At 43.4% G+C, this 11862-nt stretch overlaps 1 protein-coding gene across 1 annotated transcript; it reads left to right on the top strand.

Moving 5' to 3' along the window:
* The first annotated feature begins 8974 nt into the window (after positions 1 to 8974).
* On the top strand, positions 8975 to 10867 carry SIX6 (SIX homeobox 6). The gene is made up of 2 exons (XM_055436880.1): positions 8975 to 9624; positions 10699 to 10867. The coding sequence occupies exons 1-2, from the start codon at positions 9053 to 9055 to the stop codon at positions 10865 to 10867; spliced, it is 741 nt and encodes a 246-aa protein (XP_055292855.1). The 5' UTR covers positions 8975 to 9052.
* Positions 10868 to 11862: the final 995 nt, after the last annotated feature.

Here is an 11862-nt window from a genome sequence, read left to right as displayed (position 1 = left end):
GGATATGCACTGAGCACTGATAGTGATTTATCCATGGAATAAAGATATTACAAAAATCTTTCACTTTTGACTGTATAAGTATATTAATATTTATTGCAATGAGCATATATTGATTTATAAAGAGAAAAAAAAATACAAAAGGTATTTCTAGTAGGGAAAAAAATTAGCACTCCAGATGAGGAAAACACATGAGAAAAACATCTAAATATCAACAAATGAACCATAACAGAGGGATAGAATGGAGAGGAATATGTGTGTCTGTATGTGTGTGTAATAACTGCTAAATAAGTATTCTTAAACTATAAGGGACACACTACAAGGAAAACTCTTAAGTACTACACCATTTCAAAAAACTTTCAGGTTGGGGTTACAGAGAAAGAAGAAAGTGAGGAAGTTAAAATACTCTCAAAATCTAATCCTATCTGGATGGTGAGAACAATGGGGAAAGTAATGCCATGGTAGGAAGAACAGTGCATCTTGATGCGGAAGATATTAAGTATCCTGTTTATAGGCAATAGTAGAGTCATACGTAACAAGAGAGCAAGAAAAAGGAAAGATAACAATTGATAAACCAGAAAATACTGTAGCACTTCTAAATTATTATTTCAACTCACTGAAATGAAGAAAAATAAACTGCAAATTTCTTCTTATATCTATGAATAATACTTCAGTGTAGTACCATAACATGTTTTCACTCTATACTAAACACATGCAGAGAGGGTTGGAATCTTCTCTTTTATCTTATCCCATGAGATAAATCTACTACTTTTGTTGTTCATTTCAATTAATGGCTTAAGGGAAGCTTTAAAAGCAAAGTTCAATATGAAAATGAAATTAATAAAAATTCCTTGCTTAGGATTTTGTCAGTCTTGACACTGTATAATGTTGAGGTGAAAGTCTATAATATTTTTTTAAAAAAGGCAAAAAGGGTTATTTTTCTACTTGCAGATTGACTAGTTAAAATTTGTTCTCTTCTCTTAGTTTCAAAAAACATTTGAGACTAGCATATTTGTCATATAAGGGGATGTGGTGGGCTGGAAAAAAAAGCCTCTCAAAGATATATTTATCTCCTTATGCCTAGAATCTGTGACTATCACCTTTTGTGGCAAAATATGTGATTAAGTTGAGAATCTTCAGAGGAGTTTATAATCTTGGATTATCAGGTAGGCCCTAAATGCAGCCATATGCACATATAAAATATAAGCAGACACAGAGAGCAAGGGCAAGAAGAGAGATAAGGGAAGGGATGGGAAGAGAAGAGGATGTGCAAAAGAAGGCAGAGATCAAAGAGATGCAGTCACAAACCGAGGAATGCCAGAAGTCACCAGAAGCTGAAAGAGGCAAGACATGGATTCTCCCCTAGAGTCTCTGAAATAAGCACTGTACTTGATTTAGACTTGTGGCCTCCAGAACTGTGAGAGAATAAATTTCTGTTGTTTTAAGCCACTCAGTTTGTGGTAACTTGTTATGGCAGCCACAGGAAACTATTAAGGTTAATATCAGGGTGATTTCATGTAAGCTATCTATTGACTTCTTTAGACTAATTTACTGCAAGAAACAGTGAGTGTTCTACAGAACAGGAAGGTATATTTCAAAGGAATCTATTGTTTGGAAAGTTTCAAGAGACCTAAGCAGAACACCAAAGGATGACCAAAGCAGAGACGAGAGACAAGATGGAAAGTGAGACATCACCAATACAGAAGGTCAAACTAATAGATTAAATGGATGGTTTTCCACAAGTGGGAAACACTTATGAGCCAAGCACTATGCAAGGAATGGCTATTCATAATCTCATTTAATCCCTACAACTATTCTATATGATAAGTATTTATCCAATAAGGAAATTGGGGCCTAAAACCATGTAGTTAGTTCAATGATTTAAACTTTCAAGAGTCCTTGTTGTTTCTACTATTTTATCTTTCATAAAGTTTAGCTTAAGAAGCATCACTTCCCTAAAACATCATTATAGTAACACTATGCCCCTTTTCTCTTAGAAAACCACTCCTATCCCCCATCAACTTTTAGAAATGAACACTTTGTCTTTGTCAACCTCACAATTTAACAAGGCTTAGTTTAGTGAAAAGGTATTCGGCAATGGAGACTTGGGGAGCAGAAGGAAGGAGTTATGGAGTCAGAACAAACAGAAAAAGAGAAAATAAACATGATTAAATACAGAGAACAATAATCATTGGGAAATATGCACCTTGTGAGTCCATAAAAGGACAGACAAGGATAAAAAGATGGTCAAGCAGAAAGGAGATGAGGGGGTAGAAAGAAAATTTAACCAAATGAAGAATAAAATTAAATATTAAAATTCAAAAAAATCAGTTCAGCCTCAAATTTTAATTGCTGTAAAGACAGATTCTCTTACATTAATTTCACCAAAACCTAGGAATAATAGGGAAAGTAAAAACAGATAAAATACAAAAAAAAGAGAAGACTAAAATTCCATAGTTTAAAGGAACTAAATCTACTGTTAAAGGACATATGCACACATTTCTCTGTCTCTTAATTTTTTCCAAATCTACTCTCACTTTCTGCCTATATAATTCCCTGCCAGAGCTTTGCAGCTGGTCCCCACTGGGGCTTAAGCAGACTCCTCTCTGTGTTTCCATTTAAAAATCTTTATTTCAATAGGTGGGCCTAGAGCATCTGCACTTCCAAAATTACCACACAACTGATCCAAAATGATTGAAACAAAATTGGTTTCAAAAATTGCCTTAGACTGAAAAGAAGATGAAGGCTAACATTTCAGACCTAAAGAAACATTTATCACAATTCTGTGGTCTGTAATAGACTTCTGTGGTCGTAATAGAAATGTTGACAGCTTGTTAATTATAGAAATGCTAGTGAGCATCACTGTTATTCTTTTGAAAGACCTGACAAAAGAGTTTGGAGGGTTTTTGTTTTTTTTTTTTTCACTTAAACCAAGGCTTATAGCACCTCAAGTTCAATCTCTACTCCCCAAGAGGCAGGATTCAGTTCCATTTTCCTGCTAGTATACAGTGTGATGACTCAGAGAAAGGTCTTCAATAAAACCAGACTCCAACATTCCTGTCCCACAAGGAAGATAATTGAAATCCCAGAATCACATTTGAGATTCAAGGCCTTTTTAGGGTTTGCAAGGTTACACTATTTGACAAGACCCAGAATTGTTTCAATCTCTCTGAGATCATGAACTAGAGTGCATCAAACTTTGAGAGTCACAGCACCAGGAAATAGCATAGGACTGTACACATGGCAGCCACCAATAAATATTCATGTGATTCAGGTCCTCATCCTCAAACTCAACAGGAATTAGACCACCTTCCTTGGGTAGGGAGAGCAAAGACTGTGATAAATAGAGGATTAAATCTGTGTTTTAAACACACCTCTGTCACTGTCAAGCTGTATAATGAAAGTAATCATTTAAACTCTTTGGTCTTCATATTTTATTCACTTGTAAAATGCAGAGGGACTGAGCAAAAGCTTCAATCATTGCCATCTGTCCCACCAGTTACTAAAAGAACACAGATTCCAACATGATAGAAACAAAACCCCACTTTCTCCAGCAATATTTCTAAATTTATAAGTATTCAGTCACCATAAGTATCATTTATTATAAATGTTTAAAAGAAACACAATTACAGTAAGTCTTTAGAAATAGATTTTATTGGTGTGACCTAGACTTAAGGTGGAATAAAAAGGGCACTAACACCTTTAAAAGGTCTTCAACTCCAGAATAAACAGAATTTTAGCAGGTTTTGTCAGTGCCTCGATTATTTTTGTTGGTGGGAGAGGGCCATGCTATTCCTTGTAAGATGTTTAGCAATATCTCTGGCCTCCACACATTAGATTCCACTTGTGACAACTAAAAATGTCTTCAGACATTGCCAAATGTCCCCTGGAAGGAGGGACTATAATTGCCCTCCTGAGATTTGCTACACTGAAGGGTAGCAAAATATGCAAGTTAAATGCCATAAAAATTATATTTTTAATGTAATTCTTTCAAAGTATTTTCTGCTAATGAACTGGATTAACTCAGAGAATTCAAAGTATTTATTGGAAGCTAATGCTCCTATTTGATTTTACACTGCTTGGAAGGAAATTATTATTTATTACACATCTAATACATGTAATTAATACACATACATGACATATAATACACGCAATTTAATGTGAATAATGTTTGACTCATGCCAGAAGATATAAACTGGTTTACACTCTTTCACTTCATTGAATTGTAAAGTATCTATGTGTATTTTTAAAAGATACTTTGATCTTGGATTTGAAAATGGACAAAAATAACCTGCTGGTAAAAAAATAAAATAGAAAGCTCTAGTAGAGAATTACAAACTAATTATTTTTTCAGTCATTCAACTAATGTTCCATTACTGATAATAAAGTGTTTATAAATGACATGCTAGTTACATTTTTAAGAATCAATCCTTCACATAAGAACCCATTGATACATAGCCCTAAGTAAGCTATGCTATGGTGTGGTTAACCCCAAGATTTAGATTTACCCTCACAGAAGCAGAAAAGTGAGAAAAGTGAATTTAAAACCATAGCTTAAATAAGTGGTATAACTTCTAATATACTTTCTGGCTTAGATATAAATTATCATTGAAACACCTAGGAGCAACTACAAACTGGAGGTCAACACAGAGTTGCATTGTCAGCTTAACATTTTAAAAAAACATTACTAATAATTAATCAATACTTTTAAATGGTGCATTTTCCCACATTTAAACTCATAGATAGTTCCTTCACTTAACAACACAAGAAATTTTGCATCATTTAAAAAATAGATGGTGAGTAATTATGCAAATAATAACAAAAATATCCCAATCTCTTAAAATTAGATCAACATTTTTTATTATAATACTTTTTGTCATTTAATTTTACAGCAGCAGGAAATCTACAAAACATTTCTCAAATGCTGTTTTTTCTTAGGAATACAGAATAAAAGAGGCATCTCTGTTCTTTGTTACAAGGTGCAAACAGGAAGAATAGGAGGGCATGAAAGATAGCAATCTATCTTGGGAACTTACTAGGATAGTTGGTACTTTAGAACTAGGATACTAAATTAATTTCATAATCTGGAGATCTGGACCACCAAATATATAAACAAACATATATCTATATTTATGTATATGGTATCATCTGAAAATCAGAATACTAAGTGCATGAATAGATGAGTGTGAAATTTTAATACTGTAACTTCAAAGACTGTAAACTGCCTTTTTAATCTTAGATTTTTTTTTTACATTATTCTCATCTATCTGCAACACATGGCTTTGAGGCTCAGGAAAGGGAAACAAAGACCTCTTCCCCCAAAGTCAAAATGGACACACACAAAAGGCTGGGACCTCACTGTCAGCCAGTCTGTGACTCCTAAATGCAGCACAAAAGTCTTTATCAAGGAACTCAGATGCATTCAGTTACTATACCTGTAGAATCCCTGACTATGAGAATTGTATAGGAAAGAAAACAAAGACATCGTTTATTCTACAGCTTGACTTATGAAAAGTCAAAAATAAAAAAAGACAAAACAAGACAAGAGACTAGAAACTAGACATAAGAATGTATTGCCCTCTACACACTGGTCTCCACTGGTAAATCTTTCAGCAGAGTGTAACCTGGGCTCCAAGTGTCCCTCTACTCTAGAGAGCAAAATCATAGAAGGGGCAAAACAAGGGAAGGCGGGTAAGTGCAAGAAGTCCCAGACTGAATTCTGGAGATTTCCAGTATGAACCTCACAGCTCCCTGGAGGCACTTTGCCCTGTTGCCTCGGCACTGAACAATTAGACACAGAATTTTTCCCGGGGGTGGGAGCAGGGCATTGTCTTCCACACGCTTTTTCCAATTTTTTCTCTATAAAGTAAGTCTTGAGTTTGCAGAAAGAATAGCCATCTAGGGATTTCCGGCGAGAATCCAAGGCCTCTCAAATCTACTACTAGCTGCAAACCAACCACAGAAAGTTGCAAACCTGCCCAGATGGGCCCAAAGGCTGCTACTAAGCCTTCCAAGTTTCCTGGTCAAGCACAGAATAAAAATGGGTAGTGAGTTGCCTGCAAGGTGGGCGCTAAGTGCGCAAACTGGTAAAACTCTTTCCCTCCGCAAAATCAAAGATCCAGTCTTCATCTAGCAAACCCGGGAAAGTGCGCTACAATCGTGGAGTGGGGTCATCCTCCTCACAGCGGAGTTATTTCTAAGGGAATCCTTGAAGCTTCTCTCATTTTCAGGGATGAGGGCTCACAAATTCCTTCCGTTTGTCCCTTCCCACAATGAAGCTGATGCACGAATACGCGATCGCAGTGTGCCCTAAAGAAGTTTATTTCCCTTGACTTAATAAAATTAAGCGAAGTCTCCTGCGATGGTGAAGATAGGATATCCAGACCGTAGACCCGGACCTCCAGACACTTCTGAGAACTCGCGCGCCCCGGCCCCCAGACGCCGTGTCAGGCGGGATTCGGACTCCGCGGCTGCAGCCAGCGCCCTTTTCCCAATCCTCCACCTTGGCCAACCTAGGCTTTCGGTCTCATTCGCTCCAGAGACCCAGACGCGCAGAAGCCAGAGGGGACATTTGGAAATAAACGTTCCCATTTCCTGGATAGGGCACCCATGTTCCGAAAATTACAAGACTTGCTCACAAAGACTTAGCGTAAGAAGTCGAAATTCACCACTTTCAAATTGTGCAGCAAAAATGCGCGCGGAGGCGCAGTCCCCTGGGGCACCCACAACTTCTGCTCGCCTTCAGCGGCTAGGTACAGAGTTTGGGGCTCCCCTCTGGGCTCCAGAGCTGTAAGATCCCGCGCACCTTCTGCTGCTTCTGCACGAGGAGGGCGATCTAAAAGCTATCGGCTAAGGAGAGCCCAGAGGGGAGACACCCCGAGAGCGAAAATTAGTAAACCTCTGCAAACCGGAGCGAGGGAGTGCTTTTCTTTCCAGTCCAGGAGTGCTGGGAAATAGCCCTCCTGGTTTGCTGCTTCACCCCTTCCCCGCCTGCCGGATTTTCTACACGGTGCAGTGTTTGCCCTTGTTTGCAGTATTTCTCACTAAAAGCTGTCCTTGCGGCGGATTCGGAAGTCTCCTCAAGCTAGAGAAGATTTGTGCTTTGACATTATCCTCATCACCCTCTCTGTTTTGCCCCTGCCCTGTCGGATTCCATGAAAACAAGCTCTTAGAAAAGAAAGTCTCTCCATTGAGGCGGCTGGCAATCTCACAGAAATGATGTAAATGGTTGCAGGGCTTCTTTTCTTCCCCTTTGCTTTTTTTTTTTTTTTTTTGAGTGAACTGTGAAGATCTGTGAAAATAATATCAGGGTTTTCCGTCAGAATGAGCTTTGCCCTGCACTCAGGCGTAGCATGATCTGACCCGACACCTCCAACCATCTGTGCTATCTATCTGCCTTCTGATTTACCAAAGCTGTACAAGCCGCATACAAATTGTACTTGATACTAAAGAAAAGACAGCCGGGCCCAGTCCAGTTCGGCAGTGAACATTCCCATCTGATTCCTTTCTAGGGATGGACCTCCAAAGATGGTTTTTTCTGGCGTTTTTGTCGGATTCCCCTCTCCCAATTATTTTCTTCAAACTAAACAAACCCCTATTAAAAGCCAGGTGAGATGGTAGTTACTTTCGACCTACTTCTCAGAAAACGGTATGATGAAGATGTCAACTGGGAATCAATAAAGTTATCGGTTCAACTGCTGGCCCCAAGGCAGAGCCGCCAAGAAGGCCCTTCCTCTCTCTAGGAGGGATCAGTGCTCAGCGACTTAAGAAGCACTTTCTGCACCCCCTTCTCTATTAGTGTGGTTCCCTCTTCTCTATTTTACTTTTACTGAATTAGTGTTGGGCCCAAAGGCCAAGATTAGATTTTCTATCCCCAGCTCAAGAGTTAAATATTCTAATAGAGGGTATGGCAAAATTAGCCTTCAGGAAGAGCAAATCAATACTTTTTAAAAAGGTCTTTGAAATAAGCTTTTAAGTTGCTGTCCTGACCTACCAGTGACTTCTCACTCTAGATGTGGCTATGCTGCACGTTTGTTCAAGTCCATTAAACTGGGGAGAAAAACGGAAAAGTAGAAACTCGGGGTGTGCAGCGCTCCTTTTGTTGCGAGTGCTTCACTTCATGGTCAGCGCCTGGGATATCAGAAGTGAGAGTGTCCTAGCTCGGATTTTAAATGATTTTAGGAGGCTTTTGAAGGTGATGGGGGTAGAGTCCAAACTGACCTCTTCTACAGGTCCCAGGTCGGTTCGTTCTGCTTCAGATTCGGTTCCCACTCGACTGCTTTGGCAGCTGGAGAGGCATGCCGAGATGGGTGCAGGCAAGAAAAAGGGATGATCCACTTCCCCACCCTCCCCTTTCATGTTCCCCTTCAAGGTTTTCTGTTTCGTTACAACTAAATTTAGTGAGTTCTCTCAGAGGATTTCGTTTTGGCCCAGTCCTCTTTGTGCTCTGGAGGCCTCTTGACCCAGGCAGTGCCTCGCCCCAAAGTGGATTTCTGCAACATCACCACCTCTTGCGGGGGGTGGGGGTGGGGGTTGCAGGGAAGAGGGAGGAACAGGGCTGGGGGTGGTAGCGAAAAGCTGCGGCTCGACTCTCTCCTGTCTTCCTCTCCCATCCACTGGCACGTCTTTTCCTCCTCCAAGTTCTGCAAAATACTGCGAAGTCCACCGGAGAACGGCGGGCGCTGTCGAGAGCGGGGAGGTGCTGAAATGGCCTGGGCGCTCCGGTCGCAGTCTTGATTGGCAGAGCCGGCCAGTGACTGACAGGGGGTCTCCATGGCGCCCGCGCCGCCAATCCGCCCACCCCAGTAGCGGCGCCGGCTAGCTGGACTGCGTGCCCCAACGGAGCCAAGCCGAGCCCGAGCTGCGGAGTCGGCACCTCCTCCAATCCCTCCCGCTCGCTTGCTCCCCGCGGTTGCGCCGCGGCCCTGGCCGTGCATCCCGGTTGCCCCGAGCCGCTTTCACCAAGGAGAGCCTGGCGCACCCGGCCAGGCCCGCGGGCATCTGCTGCGTGTCCCGCTCCGGACTCAGCGCCTCCGCTGTCGCCGGCGCTGCCTCGATGTTCCAGCTGCCTATCTTGAATTTCAGTCCCCAGCAAGTGGCCGGGGTATGCGAGACTCTAGAGGAGAGCGGCGACGTGGAGCGCCTCGGTCGCTTCCTCTGGTCGCTGCCTGTGGCCCCTGCGGCCTGTGAGGCGCTCAACAAGAATGAATCTGTGCTGCGCGCGCGAGCCATCGTGGCCTTTCACGGTGGCAACTACCGCGAGCTCTACCATATCCTGGAAAACCACAAGTTCACCAAGGAGTCGCACGCCAAACTGCAGGCTCTGTGGCTCGAAGCGCATTACCAGGAGGCTGAGAAGCTGCGTGGACGGCCCTTGGGGCCGGTGGATAAGTACCGCGTGAGGAAGAAGTTCCCGCTGCCACGCACCATCTGGGACGGCGAACAGAAGACACACTGCTTCAAGGAGCGCACGCGGCACCTGCTGCGGGAATGGTACCTGCAGGACCCCTACCCCAACCCAAGCAAAAAGCGTGAGCTCGCCCAGGCAACCGGACTGACCCCTACGCAGGTGGGCAACTGGTTCAAAAACCGCCGGCAAAGGGATCGGGCAGCTGCAGCCAAAAACAGGTCGGTACCTGTAGACCTCCAAGCCTTGAACTCACCCGGGAGGGAGCCGGTGACCGCACCCCCGGCGCCCTTACCGAAGGCCTGGAGACTTGGATTCCGCAGGAACTGGGATGGGATGGAGGTCTTCGGTGTGAGCTCACTGCGTTCTGGGATCCTGGGTGGGGGTTTCCTTCCGGACTCTGGATTCCCCACCCTTTCTGTCTGGTTTTCGCCACCTGGGGGTCGCTCCTGCAGCTGGTTCCAGTCATCATACCAAGGCTACAATGAGAGGGAGAAAGAAAAATTAAAACCCCAGAAACTAGAGACTGCAAGGCCCAAGGTTAATTCTTGTCAACCTGGGCCCAAGGTCCTATTATTTATTAGGTGAAGCCTGGCTTGTTAGCAATGAGGCAGTTTAGTGTTGTCATTTTAAAGTCCAAAGGCATCCTTCTCTAACGCTTTGAAATTTCTAACTTATGTTGTAAGAAGTGGAAAGTCGAGTTCTGCTCTTCCTATGGGTGGGCAGCCGTGTCTCAAACAGCAAACTACCTGGCAGAGGTTTTTCATTCCCCAATGTGTGGATCTCAAATATTTTGACCAAGAACCCAACCTCTTCTCCCAGGCCCAAACCCTCCTGGGAACCATCAGGCTGCCCTTTTTGCCTCTAGTTTGGGGCAGACTTGGCCTCCCGGGTACTGGCACAGAGGTGGGCCCAAGGCAAACACAAGCTGGAAAAGGGGTCTCCTGGCCCAGAGTCTCATCTGTCCTTGTCACTGACCTCTCATTTATCCTGACAGTATTGTAAATCTCCCAAAGGTGACCAACAACTAAGAATGACCTTGTGAGCACAGCATCCCAAAGAGTGGGAGACAGGGAGCCAAGAAAGGACGATGGAGCAACCGCAAGGCTCCTGGAGCAGTGGCCAAAGGCCTCCTGCCCAGCCTCTGTTGCCTCCTCTTACCCGCTTTAACTGCCCGGGTCAGAGGGAGAGGGGCTGACTGCTGGGCTTACAGGATGTGGACCAAGGGGTGGGAGTGGGCGGGAGGTCGGTGGCTAGTTTTGCCCAGTGACCAATTTTCTCTTCCTTCCCAGTAGACTTCAGCAGCAGGTCCTGTCTCAGGGGTCCGGCCGGACACTAAGGGCCGAGGAAGAGGGCACGCCCGAGGCGCTAGGTGCCGCCGCCAGCCCGGCCGCCAGCCTGTCCAGCAAGGCAGCCACTTCGGCCATCTCCATCACTTCCAGCGACAGTGAGTGCGACATCTGAGTTGCCTACCAGTTATACTAAGAAACAGAATTCGGTGTAAAAAAAAAAAAACACAAAAAAACACGAGACAAATAAAATGAAAGAGAGAGAAAGGATGAGAGACCAAGCAACCCAGCGAATTCAGGTGGCCAGGGACCCGCGGGCTTGGTTGCCACCTCCGCCCTATGCCTGACCTGCTCCACCGGCGCCATCCGGCCGCTACCACAGGGGCCCGCGGTGAGGTCCGACCCAGTTCCACGTTCTCCTTGCTTTGCTTTTTCCCAAGGATTTTGCTGCAAAGATGCCTCCAGAACCCGAACTGCACGCTGAGCGCCTCCCCTGAATCTCCCGTGGGTATTTCACCTCGAAAGGACGCTATTATATATGTATAATTTTTGCTTTAAAGTTTTTTTTAAACAAAACATATATATGTTGTTTATTTACTTATTTAAAAGACTGCGTGGTAGGTTTCTCTGTATGGAGAGAATTTGCTGTTTCAAAGGGCGCAGGGTGGAGTCAATTGGTTGTGTGAAGAAGCCAAACAATAAAAACCTGGTGAGCAACCTTTCTTAAGGGAGCTGCTCTCAGATTCCTAAAAAGAAAACTGAGAGATCATTCTCTTCACCAGGCAGGGGTCCTTGTGCAATGGTCTCAGGAGAGTCTTCTCTATGTCTTTTGCCTTTTCTGATGTTTCCTGGTATATTTTTAAAACAGTCCAAGGTAGGTCCATAACCACTTCCTTGTCAAATTATATGCATGTGTGTATGTATGTATGTAAATATGCATGTATGTGTGATATATTTAAACCTAGAAATTGGCAACATAATCACCCCCTGTAAGGCAATTCCCTGTGTTCCCAGAACAAGTAACTAACTATGGCTTGTCCACTTGACAGTCACTCAGCTTTCAGGAACAATATAGAAAGCCAAACTCGACTTAAAAGTGAATTCTATTTTATAAAAAAAGATTATTCCAACAGAGGCTCTGTAATGAGAAAGGTTTTCCATCTCCTTTGA

The sequence above is a fragment of the Moschus berezovskii genome, chromosome 9 (genome assembly GCF_049115385.1).
Source record: "Moschus berezovskii isolate FMDL1 chromosome 9, NW_MosBer_1.0, whole genome shotgun sequence".
Lineage (NCBI taxonomy): Eukaryota > Metazoa > Chordata > Mammalia > Artiodactyla > Moschidae > Moschus > Moschus berezovskii.
Note: the sequence above shows the minus strand (reverse complement) of the source record. Positions and strands in the feature narration are given on the sequence as shown.